The following is a 16472-nucleotide window of genomic DNA, read 5'->3' as shown; positions in this document are numbered from 1 at the left end:
GTAGTAAAATTGAATAGATCATGAATCCAAATTTTGGATTAAATTTAAATTTTTCTCGTTATTTAACTTGTGTATTGTAAAAATAATACCAACAACAAGAAAAGGAAAAAGTTTCTAAACTTGAAAACAATTTTTATTTTTGAAAAAACCTCCTACCCTACCCTACTTAAAAAGTAAATTAGTGCTGAAGGCTATGGCTGCTATTCTACCCAGACGCGGTCGCACAGCCTCCGGGGACGCCATGTTGTTTGATTGCATTTGATCACTCTTTCATTTACCTAACTACTTGGGGTATTTTCTTTGGTTCAAGATGGGGAGGCGGTCGATTTCAACGACAAAGAGTGGGAAGTTTATGAACCCCACTGATCAAGCAAGTAAGCATGCTAAACATATACCTTCATCTCCACACCGTTTCTGTCACGTTCAGTTTTGCAGCTTTCATCGTACTATCGAATCACTAAGTAGATTTGGTTATCTTTTATAGGGAAAGAAGCAAGAAAAAGAGAGTTGAAGAAGGTACTTTTGATTAATATAACAGCTTGTGATGCCAGAGCTGAAGAAATATGAATATCTATTACATGACAAATTTCGATTGAGAGGTCTAACCAAAGTAGCTTATAGGACTACTCATTTTCGAGTCACCAAATAACATATAAATTTAACTTACCGGAGTTTGTTATATTTTCCTCTCAAAACAGTTGTATGTGTTTTAAAATTTGTGAGAAATGAGCTGGTTTTTAGTTTTTTTTTGTTTTTTTTTTTGTTTTTTCGAATAACCATTTTTTCATAGTACATCTTGATTGTTTGACTTTTCTTTCCACTTGACAAATGAACAGTGGTTCAGCGTGGTCTGTCATCATAGTAGTTGAAATTTTGTAGACTCATAAGGTGCAGGGGAGTAAGTCTGCAACAACTTTGACCACTGTGATGAAGAATATCGTTGTTGATAAGAGTACAGACCATGCTAGACCACTATTGATTTGTTTTTTACCGCAATATTAACATCAAATAAAATTATTTTAGTGTGTGACACATTGCATGACATGTTGACATGAGCAGCATTGTCTGTACTCCAATCGAAAACTGCAAATAGTCCATTTTACAGTTGTGTGCTTGGTTGCCAAGCCTTTGAATGGGAGTGAGGCTAGGGGTGACCTTGTAATGATACAGACCTTGGCAAGTAATTCATGGCAGTCTCCATAAAGACTCCCTGTTACCCAGTCTCCATATAGACTCCCTGTTACCCATTCTCCCTGTGTACCCTGTGTACCCTGTGTACCCGTGTGTACCCTGTGTACCCTGTGTACCCGTGTGTACCCTGTACGGGTACACAGTGTACACACGTGTACACACGGGTACACAGGGTACAAAGGGTACACAGTACACACGGGTACACAGGGTACACAGGGTACACACCGGTACACACGGGTACACAGGGTACACACGGGTACACAGGGTACACATGGGTACACATGGGTACACAGGGTACACACGGGTACACAGTGTACACAGGGTACACAGGGTACACATGGGTACACACGGGTACACAGGGTACACAGGGTACACATGGGTACACACGGGTAGACACGGTACACACGGGTACACAGGGTACACATAGGTACACACGGGTACACGGGGTACACGGGGTACACAGGGTACACACGGGTACACATGGTACACAGGGTACACATAGGTACACAGGTTACACAAGGTACACACGGGTACACAGGGTACACATAGGTACACAGGGTACACACGGGTACACAGGGTACACATAGGTACACGGGGTACACAGGGTACACACGGGTACACAGGGTACACAGGGTACATATAGGTACACAGGGTACACAGGGTACACGGGGTACACAGGGTACACAGGGAGAATGGGTAACAGGGAGTCTATATGGAGACTGGGTAACAGGGAGTCTATATGGAGACTGCCATGAATTACTTGCCCAGACTTTGCTGCCTTTCAAATGTAAATCACTTTGTTATCATGCTAACTAGATACAGGCCTCTATCACGACAAAGTCGCCTTTAGCCTCACTCTGAATCAAAAGCTTGGCAACTTAGTACACAACTGTAAAATGGAAAATGGCCTATTGACCAACAGTATTGCCAATCATGGTTACGTAGAAAAATTATTTTGACATATAAAGAGATATATCAATACCTTTCATGAGCTGAACTTTTTGTATGTTTAAATCTGTACGTGATTATTTGTATACGTGTGTGTTTTAATAAACACTTATACAGTATATATACCAGAGAGTGTTTCACTTCTACACGTGTTCAAAATGTGCCAATTAAAATTTTCAAAATCCATACCAAACTATTTGTGTTTCGTTCTAGCCTGGTACTTATGTTCTGATGTCCTCTCTGCCGCACCCTCAAGTTCAGATACATTTTTAATTTCTTTGAGTACTATAGCAGTCATTTATACCGGAGACCTTAAGGTTTCAAATCCTAAAACTTAGACAGGAAATGATTCATTTATTTTTTTTCCTTCATTTACTAGAATAAGAAGCAGCGGAAGATGGTACGGGAAGCTGTGTTAAAATCCAAGGACCCTCAAAGGATATTAGAAGAAATTGAGAAAATTGAAACCATGGGTACTATGTAACATTTTTGTACTTGGTACTTTCCAGAACTGATTTTAAGTAATATCAACATTTGTATTTTAGTTTATTAGCTCGCCTTAAGGTTTCTCTTTAAACACAGGAAGAGCAATTAATTACAACTTCATATCATTAGAAATTGATGCTGGGCCGGTCCCACTTCCCAATGACAAGGCACTCAAAGAGAAGAAAAGAAAGCTCAAGGAAACACTGGACAGAATGCTTAAACTATATGTGAGTCTTTCTGCAATTTGTTTTGGGATTATTTTACATTTACATTTTTACATTTATATAGCGCAGACTTCTATGTGGATATATTCAGTCGCATTTAATAGTATCATAAGGTTGAGATTGGACGTCAGCATTTTTATCAGGCGCCTCTGGCAGCCACTTCAGTCCATATAGAAATCGTGCATGGGAAATTTACGTCTCCTACCCCTAACCCTGCAGGAGACGGGACCTATTGCTTTATGTCTTATCCGAGAAGACGAAGCAATGTGAGTGAAGTGTCTTGCTTATGGACACAACATCATGCCCCAGCCAGGACTTGAACCCGGGCCAACTGACCCAGAGTCCAGCACACTGACCACCGGACTACTCACATTTTAACCTTAAATGTGTATATTCTTTGTATCCTAACATCAGTATGTATATTCTCCATACTGGTCTCCTTACATTTTCTAAGCTGCTGACAAGGAGAATTTGTTTAACAATCAAGAGCTTCTTTAGTTGTTGATCATTTCCTTTATTCTCGTGACCTTAAATGTGTGATTCAGGGGTGATATTGTAGGGAGAAATTAGATGTTGGTCAATTTAAGGGGTTAGAAGGTTAAAAGGTTTCTGTTTCCTCAGACAAGTGTTTTTTATTTACTCTTAATTAATTTTTGCAGGAGAAAGATGATCCATCTCATTCAGGACAAATGAGACAGTAAGTATTAAAAAAACAGCAACATGCATTGAAATAAGTTATGATCAGCCAATCTGCAATGTGATGATGACGTCATGCATAGAATATCATGATATGATATCAAATTGGCAAATTTTACATTTCTTAACTGTGTAAAAAGAATAACCTCCAGCATGTCTTGTGTCCATTCGGTTATGATACTAAGAGATAGATGATGAAAAATGTACATTTAAGCAGTTTACAGATAACTTGAATCCACTTCTTTCAATAAGAGTGTGCTTTTCTGCTTTAATCTAGTGATACAGTAGTGCAATTATTGAATGCTTTTGCCATTGAATAAGGAAGTAAAAATTTTACTGATAGTCAAGTCACGTCAGTAAGGCCAGGTCAGGCACATAATGCAGCAGAAGTTATTGAGCCACCTCTAAGGACACCTTAAAATGTCCTGCAATCTGTTGCAATTATATGCTGCCCTCTGTTATCAGGGCTGTGCTCCAGCAGCGCCCGGTGGCCCCTGGTGCCTTTCTTTTGCTCTTGGGCGACTCGGGAATCTTTGTTTTTTAATAAAAAGCATATGCTGGGCACCCTGGATTTCATAGTTTCAGAGCACTGGGCTCCCTTCAATTTTTCTTAGAGCACAACCTTGTATCATCTTACCAAGAGCATCCTATGAAACTGCATTTAAGATCTTATGTGAAGTAATATTACATTAATATTACACCACTCGGGCAGTCAGAAGGCCAATAACTAAAATCAACCTATCAAAATGCTCTATTGCTGGTCAATATTCTCTCAGTATTGGACCTGGCACTGTCCCGAATGGTCCCGAATGATACCGCACTTGTGTCCCTTTGAACTTCAGTTGTATAATAAATATCCTATTAACCAAGCTTGCTCGGGACCGTACCGGAAGAATATTGGCCCTCATTCTTTTTTGTACGGACCTCGCTGCGCTCAGTCCGTACTGTCAAGATCTCGGGCCAATATTCTCCCAGTATGGCCCTCGCACTTGGTTAATAAGATACATATAAAAACCTGTCTTTCAGATTGATTGCTGATAGTGAGAGGAAGCGGTTACAAGCTCAATTGTCTGCTCATGGTAGTGTGGATAAGTTTTTTATCCCTGATTTATAAACTATAATTTATATTAATTTGATACCAGGAAACTTGAAGAGGGTTTCTTTGCCTGCCAAAGTACATTTTATCAATTTTTTGCTTTCACATGAGCATGCATATACTGTATGTTAGCTCAGGCTTTCAAATTTCCTGAATTTTATTTAACTGCAAACAGGCTAATCAGTTTCTCTGTGACAGCCTTTGGGTTTTAAAATTCTCATTCAGAAAAAAAAAAAAAAAGAAAGGGAAGTACAAATGGAGGGTTTTCAAATTAAGCTGGCAATCAGCACATATTTACATCCACTTTGGTAAATTTGCTGGCTACTCAGAATGCTTGTGCTCAAATTTTCAGCTCATAAGCATAATGTTGTGTTGCCTACTTTGAATCACAGTCCAGTCATTCTATATCTTTTTAACAATCCTGCAAATGGCAAACTGCTGCATCTGTGATCTTACTAAAGGCCACATCTCAGCATTTCCTACAAGAAATTAAGAAAAAAACCTTGAAATGCTCAAGTGCATTTAAAGAAAACCAGTCATAATTTTGAGATAGACATAACACTAGAACCGTAAACATGTCCATCATTTTAGCAAAATGGCCCTCAACTGATTACCCTTGATAGCTCATATCTACCTTAAGATCTTTAGCTACATGTACCGGTACATGTATTTGCCAGTAAAACATCATTTATAATCATTTTCAGAAATACGACAAAAAGTTCTAGCAGAGGTAGGTGTGAGTGTCTGTCTGATTTCACAACAAAAAGGTTATTTTGTTTTAGAATACATATAGACATTTTCCCATGTACAAATGAGTCTAGAATTTACCTTGAGATTACTGTAAGCAAATTGTTAGTGCAATGTTGAACATTGGCAGATTTTAGAGGGACAGAAGCAGGTCAGTTCATGTCTCTTTTCTGTTCTGAAAAGTGCTTACCAACCAATGGTCTTTGAAATGTGTATTTGTTTCTTGTGGGGTAGGAGGAGTCTCTATTCTCATAAGGTCTTCCTTTATTTTCTGGGTTCACCCCTGTCTAAAACACTCGTGGAGGGTGATAAAACAAAGCGAATAAGGATGATGAAGGACACTAACATGAGCTAAAAACAACAAAGGATTTGGTGTGAAGTATAGAGAAAGACAGCATAACTGTAAGATATCTAAGATTCAAATTTGTGTGCCTAGGATAAAAGAGTTTTGAAAAGCACCATTAGCAATGCAAGAATTTTCTTCACATTTCCCTTTATGTGATGCATGCACATTACTCTGTTATCTTCCAGGAAGCAAGAATACCTCCAGACATCCCTCTACCACCAAACATCCCTCTTCCCCATGCAGGTATGGTATGCAAATCCTCTCTATTTATTCCTAAGTCAGTTTTTCAAATGAGTTTGAGGTGAGAAGATAACAGTGGATTTTATTTTGTTACTTATTTTTACGTGGATACTGTTGGGTAATGAGTACCTGTGTGTTTACCATTTATCTTATTTTTTCCCCTGAGGGATGAGAGAGGTACTGTTCATCGGATGTATGGCTCTGTGCAGTATAATTTTAGGGGCACGCACTGATTTGTTTTTTTTTTTTAGTCATCTCTGTAGCACTCACCAACTTTCAACTTGTTCACAACCCTTAGGAATGTTAATGCCAAGTGACATCCCTCTTCCTGGTCCATTACCTGGACAACTGTGAGTGGCTGATCATCATTGTATATTTTTATGTGGTATACATGTACTTGTTACACAACTCGGGCAGTCAGAGGGCCAATAACTAAAATCAACCAATCAAAATGCTCTATTGCTGGTCAATATTCTCTCAGTATTGGACCAGGTACTGTCCCGAATGGTCCCGAATTATACCGCACTTGTGTACCTTTGAACTTCAGTCGTATAATAAATCTCTTATTAACCAAGCTTGCTCAGGACCGTACTGGAAGAATATCAGCCCTCGGTCTTTTTTGTACAGACCTCGCTGCGCTCGGTCCGTACTGTCAAGACCTTGGGCCAATATTCTCCCAGTACGGCCCTTGCGCTTGATTAATGAGCTATATGTATTGAAATTTTTTTTTGTGATCTACCACGAAGAAGTTTACTTGTGGGGATTGTGCTAGTATTGTAGTAGTTATACTTTTCAGCCCCTAGTAAGGTACAGAGGTCAAATAGGGTTTATAATCAAAACTCTGAACAAAGTGGTCTTGGCTAAGCCTTTGTCTTCACTCCGATGAAGGGCTAACACTCGAAACGTCAGCTTTTGTAATCGTTACGGTGGCCAATTTCCCACTTAACTTTGTTGGCTAAGCCTGTGTTGTACTTATAACAAGTGTGTGCTACATTTAACCCCTTGACAGACTCCCCAGAAGCAGTAATCAACAGTACAATAACTAGCAAATACCACAAACTTAACAGCTGTGAGTCCGCATGCTGAAAGATTTTAATGAGCTTTTTAGGTTCCTTACCATTTAAACATCCTTGTTTTTTACCTTCTTCAGGCCCCTTCCTCCAGGTTTGATCCCCCCAGGTCCTCCTCCCGGGCCTCCACCAAAACGCTCCACTGGAATAATTCCTCCTGGTCCCCCACCAGGACCCCCACCAGGTATGCCACCCATGAGTGCTCCCCCACCCCTCCCCCCTGGAGTAGCACCTGAAGATATGGAAAGTGGTCCGTATGACGATGATGACAGTGAAGAGAGCACCAGTGAATCAGGTGGTGAGGAAGAAGAGTATGACCCTGCAGTTCCACTCGGAAGATTGGAGGGAGATGCTGGAGATGGCCAACCACTTGGAGACAGAAGAAACAGCAGAGATGATGACATGGATGACAGTGAAGGAGATAAAGGTTTTTGACAATATATTGTCTAAGCAAAGGCTTAAATCGTAGCTCCAACTACTTCCATCCCCTGATGAAGGCACCAGACAGGAGTGTCAAAATGTTGGGTCAATTAATTGTAATTCATGGTTACATTCATCAACTCTTTATTAAACCAGAGTAGCTTCTAACGATGTCTTACTGTGATTGATTTTTATTGGTTCTCATCTGATCAACATTAACTGCATAATGCTACATTAACCGTAAAGTTTGAAAAACGAGGCCATAAAATTTCTGCTCGGATGGATGTGCAGCCATCATGTGGGGCTTGCTTATGGAAACAATTTTTTTTTTTTAGCTGGGTGGGTTCACCATGTTTTGCTTGATTTATAAGTTGACAGTGGTGCTGCTAAAAACCTGCAAACTCACAAATCTTGATTCTATAGGCCCATTTGGATCCTAACTTTTTACCATATTCTCCTCCCCCCAACTGACAAAAATCATATTTATTGGCTCATAAAAGCACTATTAGAAAGATTTACATGTAGGGGGTGAAAGAAAGAAACTTAATTTTTAGTAAAATGTTAAAGTTATGACTGAGTAAAGTTATATGTTTTTTCTGGTTGCAGAAATGGGAGAGCGTCAGAGAACTGTGAGGTTTGCAGATGAAGTTGAAAATAGTGGAGGTGAGAGCCAGTCCTCAAAAACTGCTGGTACCACTTCAATACAGGATTTTCTTCTTAAAATGGCAGGCCAACCTCTTCCTGATAAACCAGTAAGTAGTTTTAATTTGAATTAAGAACTCCTCTGCTGTTAACAAGAACACACTTCAAGAAATTTTCTGTTTCTGTTTCCTCATGGGCTTTTCTCTTTTTCATTTTTTGTTTCCATTCTTGATGTGATTGATATTTTCTTTCAGTGTTAAAACTGTTGGTTCTTGTTCAGGATAACATTATGCTAAACACAAACACAAAAGGGCAAACAGTCTGCTGCAAAAAGTTATCTGTTTTGAGGGAGTTTCCTGTCTCTACTCATTTTTGCACTGAAAGGTCTCATGGCGAACTACCTGTGATCTTGCTTGTTTAAGAGATACAATATTACTTTTATTTCATACCTTTGCACAGCATGAAGCAGGTAATGAAGGAGATCAATCCAGAAAAGCTATGGCACAAACAGGTCAACCCCAACCACCAGGGCCACCTCCTGGCCCACCTCCTGGACAACTCCCCCTACCGGGAAGTCAGCAGCCTGGAGGTCTACCAATTCAGCCAAACTTTCAGATCCGAGCCCCGCCCCCAAGAATGTTTCCACCTGGCCCACCACCTGGTAGACCCCCAGGCCCTCCTCCAGGGATGCCTGGCATGGTCCCTCCTGGTCCACCCCCAGGGTTACCACCCAACATGATGGCACATGCTATGGCAAGAGGACCCAGGCCCCTTATGCAACAGCCAATGCCAATGCCACCTGTGAGACCTGGCCTGCCAAGACCTCCTGGCCCTCCCCCTGGTATGATGCCCCCTCCTCCACATGGCGCAGTTTTATCTGCACCCCCAACGTTTATAAGCAAACCTCCCATGGCCAATCCAGGTGGAGAAGTTGGAAAAGGTATGTAATATTTTTAACTTAGGTCGGAATAAATTCATTGTTCTAAAGGCCTTTTTTAACAGCATGACATAGGACCAGTTTCAGAGGTAACTCTTGCAAGAAAAAGAATGTTACTCTCAAGCTTCTGGCAGATATTTTGATCCGTTTAATTGCTGTTATTTAAATTTGAAATCCTCGGTATGAGTCCCAATGCAAGTTAGTACTCAAATTTCATGCGATGTCACTGTACGCCAACATGTAACTGTTTTGAAAGTCATTCTAATTTGCAACTTGTTCAGATGAGAATGATAGTAGTAGACTCTTGTGACTTTCAAAGAAAAGCTACTGAGCATTGTTTTCAATAGATATGATATTGTGTATTTTAACATTTAACCATGAAATTCAGCGATTAAAAACTATAGTTAAAAAAAAAAACATCTTTTTTGACTTTAGTTTTTTAACTCTAGTTTTTTAACGCTGAATTTCCCGGTTAAATGTTACATTAAGTCACTACTTATACACATTGTGTATTTTGCTTCGGAAAAAACAAGTGTTCATTCTTCTTACAAGAAGCCGTCAGCCGAGCTTCTGCAGTACTCCTAAGAAGTCTGTACAAAGTCTTATCCTTTTTTGACTAGAGACGTTCATCAGTATCCATAGAAGAATGAGAACTCCAACTTATATTTCTTTCTTTTTTTACCAGGCGCAACGATCAGCAAAGAAGCAACAGCAACAATTAGTGCTAAGCCTCAACTGAGGAACACTCAGGCGGAACTAACAAAACTAGTACCTACTGCTTTACGAGTCAAACGAGAGCAACCGAAGAGTAAAGCAAAACTTCGGCCACCAGGAGCTGTCCCAGAGACTGTTGAGAGTATACCGCAACAAGTTTCGCAACCAAAGGTTGCTGAAACTGGCACTAAAGACGATGCGTATGCGCTTTTTATGAAAGAAATGCAAGGACTTTTGTAAATGTACCGAGTTTTTAGTTTGCGTTCCATCGATGTAGCCTTTTGCAAAGAGTCGTGCCCCATTCATCATATGTATAAAATGCACGCTAAAGGTGTGGTTTTGTTTTTCTATCACCGATTGGGGACTACCAGATAACATGAATATTTATAGAATATTTTCTCGCTCTTCTCGCCATTTACAATTTAAGTTTTTTCTTCTTTGCTCAATAACTAGCGTCATACTCCAAAACTGAAAGGTATGCATTGGACCCGGGAACCCTCGAGATTGGAAAACCTTTGACTTGGGGGGTATCCCATAATAAAACTGAAAGGTATGCATTGGACCCGGGAACCCTCGAGATTGGAAAACCTTTGACTTGGGGGGTATCCCATAATAAAACTGAAAGGTATGCATTGGACCCGGGAACCCTCGAGATTGGAAAACCTTTGACTTGGGGGGTATCCCATAATAAGGAGACGAAGATGCAAAGGCGGAGACACTTTTCAGTTGGAACCAAATGGAACCACAATGGGGCCTAAGAAAAAGGTCCCATTGTGTCGTGAAAATTATTACTGTTCGCATTACTTCTCGATGCCCCAGACTATAACAGCCACAAATACTTACATCCTTTTAATCTATCCACCATGGAGATACGCAAGAGACAAACAATCTTAGTTTATCGCTACCTTTGCACTCTATGATTCTCTAGATACACTTATTTTACAAATCAAATGCTTTCCTAAAGCACTGGGGATGCTTTGAAATTCTAACATCCAAACGTTAAGACCAAGTATGATTTGAGTCGCGTCCTAAAAAAGTGGCTATCCTCTTTTCTCTATTCATCAAGAAAATAAAAATTTAAAAATAACACGAAATCTTTCGACTAAGGTCAGTTGTTGTGCAAACTGTTCGTTAGCGATACTGGACAATAACATATCGACTGGCTCTATGGAATATTAAGAGTCTCCTGATTAAATTTTAAGAGACCAGGTACAGGTTTGTCACTTGGGCTAAGACAATTACTTTTGTCACCGATTAACTACTGCACAGAAAAAGCTACTGCTAACTAAGCGAGTCCTCTTCCCGATCAAAACATCCTCGTAAACGTTGAATTGTAGTACCACTACAGTCGAATTAGATTAAATATACATACCAATAAGGTTTTTTACAGGAAATCGAACCTCAACAATATGAACAAAGTTCTGTCAAACTGTAACTCTAATGCTATTAAACTTTGTAATCCTTGTTACTGTAAATGGTAAATTGTTTTGAGCTGCAACAGGACCAGAAAACGTTATGAAATCAACTGCAACTCTGAAATGACCTTCGTCCAAATTGTAGTTTACGAACGAACACATGAATGGAATGGCTTCATTCTAAAGCAGCATTTGCAGTAAAGTCGGCCGTGACAGATCCCACAAGTCCGCCTACAACGCTTCCTACAAGACCACCAACAAACGGAATGGGAATAACAGCTTGTCCAAGGAGCGTTCCTAAAGACGATCCCCCAACACTTCCACAACCGGTCATAACTCTCTTTCCAACGAATTTGTTATATTCGCCTGAGCTTATTTTTCCTTCCTTCATATTTTCGCGCGCGCATGAAATGTCATAGTATGCGCTGATTCCTTCAATCACTGCTCCACAGGCTACACCCAAGCCTACAGTATTGGACGCAGATGTGCTCTGAGTCAACACTTCCTTTGTTGTTGTAGTTTTCACGACCTCTTTTCCCGCTATTGAAAGAGTATCCTCGATGACCTCCTTTGTCACTGTTTGAATTCCAGTTTTCACGGCCTCTTGTCCACCACTTGAAACACTTCGGGTCACCATTTCCTTTGACACCATACCGACTCCAGCTATCATGGCCTCTTCTCCCACCATTGTTAGAGACTGGGCAAACGTGTTCTTAGAAACCACTCGGACTCCAGTTTTCACAATTTGAGTTGATGTTTGTTTGCCTAGGTGTGCCGCTATCACTTGACTAGGTACTGATTTGGTTAATTGCTTTTTAAACATTTCTATACCTGTTTCCTCCTGCTCCTCAACGGCAGTAAATCCAGACTGAACCTGCATCCAGCTATGAAAGCTTTCTCTTTTAACCAATTTGTAATCCATGTCATAAGGATTTATCTTGAATGAAAAAGAACATCAAAACTAAGAATACGCACGACTCGTGTCTAAGGATAATCCCCGGCTACAAATAATTCCTCTGCACTATCATCGATATAGGAGGCGATTTGCATTAAAAACGCTCACCAGATAAAGACTTTGAAAAGTAACTCGTAATCTCAGTGACTTTCCGTCTGGGAAATTAACAACACGACAGGTAAAGCGTTATCCTTTTCGAGAACTCACTGACATTATTACCTTCAGTATAAATACCCTTGGAATATTTTATCATTGAATGCTATTGGGTCTTCTTTGTCTACGCGTATAAAGTCTTTATCAATGACTGCTGCGGCTTGGTTGAGAGGATCATTAAGTAACTTAACTAGTCATTCTTATTCTTCGAACAATTTTCGATCAACTGCATGTACAGGGCAACAAAAATCTTAGAAGAATTAGTTAAAATGATGACAAAACCGTTTGAAAGAAACATAGAATAATTTCAAAAGACTTGAACGAGATGTTCAGTCGAAAATTGAATTTCATCTAGATTCTACCGTCGCGATGGAAGAGTGGTAAAATAAAATTATTAGTTTAAAGAGAAACAGAAGTCTTCCTGTCGCTTCTAGACTGCCTGATAAGTTAATGTTTTACTGTTTTCAATATAGGAGGCGACTTTTATTCAAAAGCCCTTAGAAAATACAAACTACAAAAATTAACTCTAATCTCAATGATTTTCCATCTGGAAACTTTTATAACACGACAGGTAAAGCGTTGGCCGGTTTTCCGAGAATTCAGTACATTATTACTTTGATCACATACAAAGTTTTGGAGATCGTACAAGGACCCGGTAATCAATTGTCTAAAATTAATTGGCTGCATATGAGTATAATAAAGTTTCCTATTAGATATAGACCGAAATAGATGAACATAAACAGGCATACATACTAGAAACTTATCATTTCTAGTTCCCCACCTGCATACAATTGAACAGTCATTCTCGGTATTGAGATAGCTTTCGAATTTCAATTATGAGACTTTCTGGGAAAGAGCTAATGAAATTATCTACTTAATCATCATTTTGAAACTGAACAACTGAAGGCTAACATTGTGGAAATAAACACGAACAGTTTCACAGTTTTTACTGATTTAAATGAAGTGGAAATAATACCTGCCGTTGGCGTGACGAATAATTCCGCAATGAAAACGAAACTGAAACTGAGTTACCGCGAAATTTTAACTGGTGGGGGGGGGGGGGGGCTGTTCTTGTGCTTTAGGAAATTATCCATTTGCCGAGCACTAACATGAATACTTGAACCAACAAGGAAAAGGAAAAACATTAAAGACAAAGGGGAGTTTGAATTGGCCGATGGTAGCGCTGAGAAAAAGCCTATGGTAAAGCTGAAAAAAAATGCATATCGAGCCAGAAACGGTCGACGAGTTCTGGTCGGATTCATGCAGTAAAGTTCTACTGTAATTCCCCTACTGTATGCTTTTAAAATAAACTGTTTTTAACACACAAGGTGACTTAATTGTTATTTCACTGGCATGAAAATATATAGTCATTTGAGGTCTTAGCTTGGATCGAATGAAATCGTCATCAAATGTGTTTAGACATGTTTAGTACATAGTGTTTAGTACACTTGCACTTGCTAACGTTGCAAACTTACTGAATTCAAGTTGGAAACTTTGCCTTGGAAATAACGTATGGTACTCTTGTGGAAAGTAGACCCGCAACTGGATTTCAAGTCTTAAGGACCAACTTTAAAGCGTAGGAAGAAAACGCCGTAGTTCGACAGGAAGCCTCTAATTCTTCAAACAAAGAGGTCTTTGTGAGTCATGTGACTGAAATAGTTTATGTTAGAAAGGTCAGCTGATCGTTACCCCTAGCAACTACAGAAATGTCTGGGATGTCAACTAAATCGAAATGTCTAACTTTATTATACATAATCTCATCAGATTTACGATGAGGTATCAACGAACGCTTTTCATCAGATTTACGATTCGTTTCAAGATACGCTATTTCGAACACACTATCACTGGGCAGCTCAACATGTTTCAAAAGTTGTTGCCATAGAGAAGGAACTGAAAAGTTTTGTCACCAGAGAGAAATCCTGCTAAATCCGGTCGGGCTGCCTAGAACGGAATAGGAGTCAGAGTTAGGATTAATTTGCTCGCCCATCCAGTTTTGAAGCCAGTGCTACAAGAATGGGAAGAATCCTGCTAAGGCGTTCATTTCGAAAACGCAATTGAAGCAAACACGCTATGTAGTATACACGCGTAAAGAACAATCAGGCAATCATCTTGGAATTTTGGAAGAATTAGTTCTTTAAAAAACGCAACGATTCCGCAATAAAGGGAAGTTTTCAAAACGATAAACATACATTCGAACCGCCACCTTAACAGCTTAGCTGTCTTTAACTAATTTCCTGCTAAAAGTTGTTTCAGGCGTTCAGGAACTAAAACGGAAGTCTAAAACGGGGCCTTGGGTTGGGTCGGTTTACTTCTCAACCTGACCCAAACCTCTCTCGTCTTTTTTACCCCAATACCCCTTTATAGTTCACCACTAAATTTTCTCCAATTCTTATTGGTTTAAATTGATCGCGTGATGCGATAGTGTTCATCTGTGGAGAGACACTATCAGCCCATAGTGCCCGCCCGCAGAAAACACCCGGATGGATAGTGCCCGTTTGCGGAAAATACCTGGATTGATAGTACTCATCCGAGAAAAGTTTTGAATAGTTTGACGGCCGCGAAGCTAGGCAGATCGGAAAAACAGACTTTTCAATCTGACAGGTATAACGTATTATTTAGCCAATGTACGGTTGTGAATTATTGACATTTGTGACAAGCTGTAGGCACGGAAGAAAATTTAGTGGTGAACAATAAAAACAATAGAGTGTTTATGTCTCGGAACTATCGGTCTGATAGTTGCCCCTTGGAAATTTGATGTTCTTAAAACTAGCATATTTGTTTTAAGAACATCAAATTTCCACAGGGCAACTATCAGCCAATAGTTGCTCGACAGAAACACTCTATTGTTTAATTAGCGCAGTTTACTATCGCGATTCGTTTTACTAAGTGAACGACTGGAACACATCTTTTACGTGGTGAGCTAGTGGCAGTGATACTCCCTTACACTGAGAGAGTTCTAACTCCAGAGAACTGAGATGGCAAAATTGTAACACAGTGTTGCACAGAATTTATCGTTGTTTCAAGGGGCTATGAAACCAAAAGAAGGCTTACCAAACAGACATTGCTGATAACAGAAGTTGTTAGGAGGTAATCTGCTAATACTATCACCTTAAACAAGATTTTTAGGGCTTAATATTGTATTTGCTTTCTCAGAAACTGCATTGTCTCTAAAGTGAAAAAAAAAATAATAATAATAATAAAAACAGGAAAAGAGTGCTCTCAATTGTCTGGTTTTGTAGCTTTCAGTGCTCCTCAAGCATAAATGTTCTAATAATAGAAGCATGAACTGAATTACATCATTATTCATGAGTGTTGCTTAACATTAACATGATCTTTGAAATAACAATGTATTCAAATTTCTCATCCACACTAAAAAATGTTTACATGTAAGTATCAGATATAATAAATACTTGTCACCTGCCAACCAGTAGCGTTGTCAAGAGTATGACGTTTTCTAAAAGTTAAATATGCTATCTTGGGAATATTTAACTTAATTATCTTAACATTTCCAAGCTCCCTTTGAAACGTTTCCTTGCTATTGCCTCTTGTGCACACAAAGGCAACTGTTATGTCAACCTCAAAAGATCCTTTGCCATGACTTACAGTTTCATCCGTTTCCATTCTGAGTTTTACTTTCTGTATATTCGCTGATAAAATATCTTTCATCGAGACCTCTTCCTTTACTGTTTTATCATCTTTCATACTCATCAGTGTGTCTATTAGTTCATTAGACACTATCCCCTGCAATTGGCTGTACTGTTCCTTGTTCAGTAGCTGAGATACCACACACAAAGCTTGCTTGGCGCCCTTGAGAAATTCATTTTCATCGAATTCCTCATCCACTAAGGTCTTTAGTAAAAATAGCTTCAAATTCTTTGCAATCCAACCAAAAGGTCCTTGATTGAGGGATACAATAGCGGGTTTTACTTCATCATGATCCCCATTTCCATCTTCATCACCAGAAAAATCTTCATCTTTTTTCGAGCACATTGTTCTTGTAATACGCAAAGGAAAAGCAAATGGTGGTCTTAGAACCGAAGAAATGGTTCCACAATTTGAAGTTAATGCTTTAGACCGAGAGTGAACCTCACTGAAGGGAAGTTTTCGGAATGTGAAACGAATTCGTCTAAGGCACGTTTGAGCCGCCATCTTGGCAGGAGAAAACGCCAGGTTTTTCAGCTCGAATGGAGAG

General features: G+C 39.5%; 3 protein-coding genes across 3 annotated transcripts; 1 reads left to right on the top strand and 2 right to left on the bottom strand.

Annotated features, from left to right (window-relative positions):
• The first annotated feature begins 211 nt into the window (after positions 1–211).
• Positions 212–10151, top strand: LOC111340404 (WW domain-binding protein 11). The gene is made up of 13 exons (XM_022947252.2): positions 212–374; positions 485–516; positions 2519–2612; positions 2755–2852; positions 3509–3546; positions 4572–4624; positions 5346–5371; positions 5920–5977; positions 6273–6324; positions 7125–7471; positions 8071–8216; positions 8566–9046; positions 9729–10151. Exons 1-13 carry the CDS (start codon positions 311–313, stop codon positions 9995–9997), a joined length of 1758 nt encoding a protein of 585 aa, XP_022802987.2. The 5' UTR covers positions 212–310; the 3' UTR covers positions 9998–10151.
• A 1066-nt stretch (positions 10152–11217) lies between these two features.
• On the bottom strand, positions 11218–13896 carry LOC111340405 (uncharacterized). The gene is made up of 2 exons (XM_022947253.2): positions 13756–13896; positions 11218–12109 (listed from the first exon to the last, which is right to left on the bottom strand). The coding sequence occupies exon 2, from the start codon at positions 12092–12094 to the stop codon at positions 11348–11350; it is 747 nt and encodes a 248-aa protein (XP_022802988.2). The 5' UTR covers positions 12095–12109; positions 13756–13896; the 3' UTR covers positions 11218–11347.
• Positions 13897–15465: 1569 nt separating this feature from the next.
• On the bottom strand, positions 15466–16460 carry LOC111340397 (m-AAA protease-interacting protein 1, mitochondrial). The gene has a single exon (XM_022947245.2). The coding sequence runs from the start codon at positions 16427–16429 to the stop codon at positions 15674–15676; it is 756 nt and encodes a 251-aa protein (XP_022802980.2). The 5' UTR covers positions 16430–16460; the 3' UTR covers positions 15466–15673.
• Between the last annotated feature and the right edge of the window lie 12 nt (positions 16461–16472).

Source organism: Stylophora pistillata, chromosome 10 (assembly GCF_964205215.1).
Source record: "Stylophora pistillata chromosome 10, jaStyPist1.2, whole genome shotgun sequence".
Lineage (NCBI taxonomy): Eukaryota > Metazoa > Cnidaria > Anthozoa > Scleractinia > Pocilloporidae > Stylophora > Stylophora pistillata.
The sequence above is the reverse complement of the archived record's forward strand: the minus strand, read 5'-3'. Positions and strand labels throughout refer to the sequence as shown.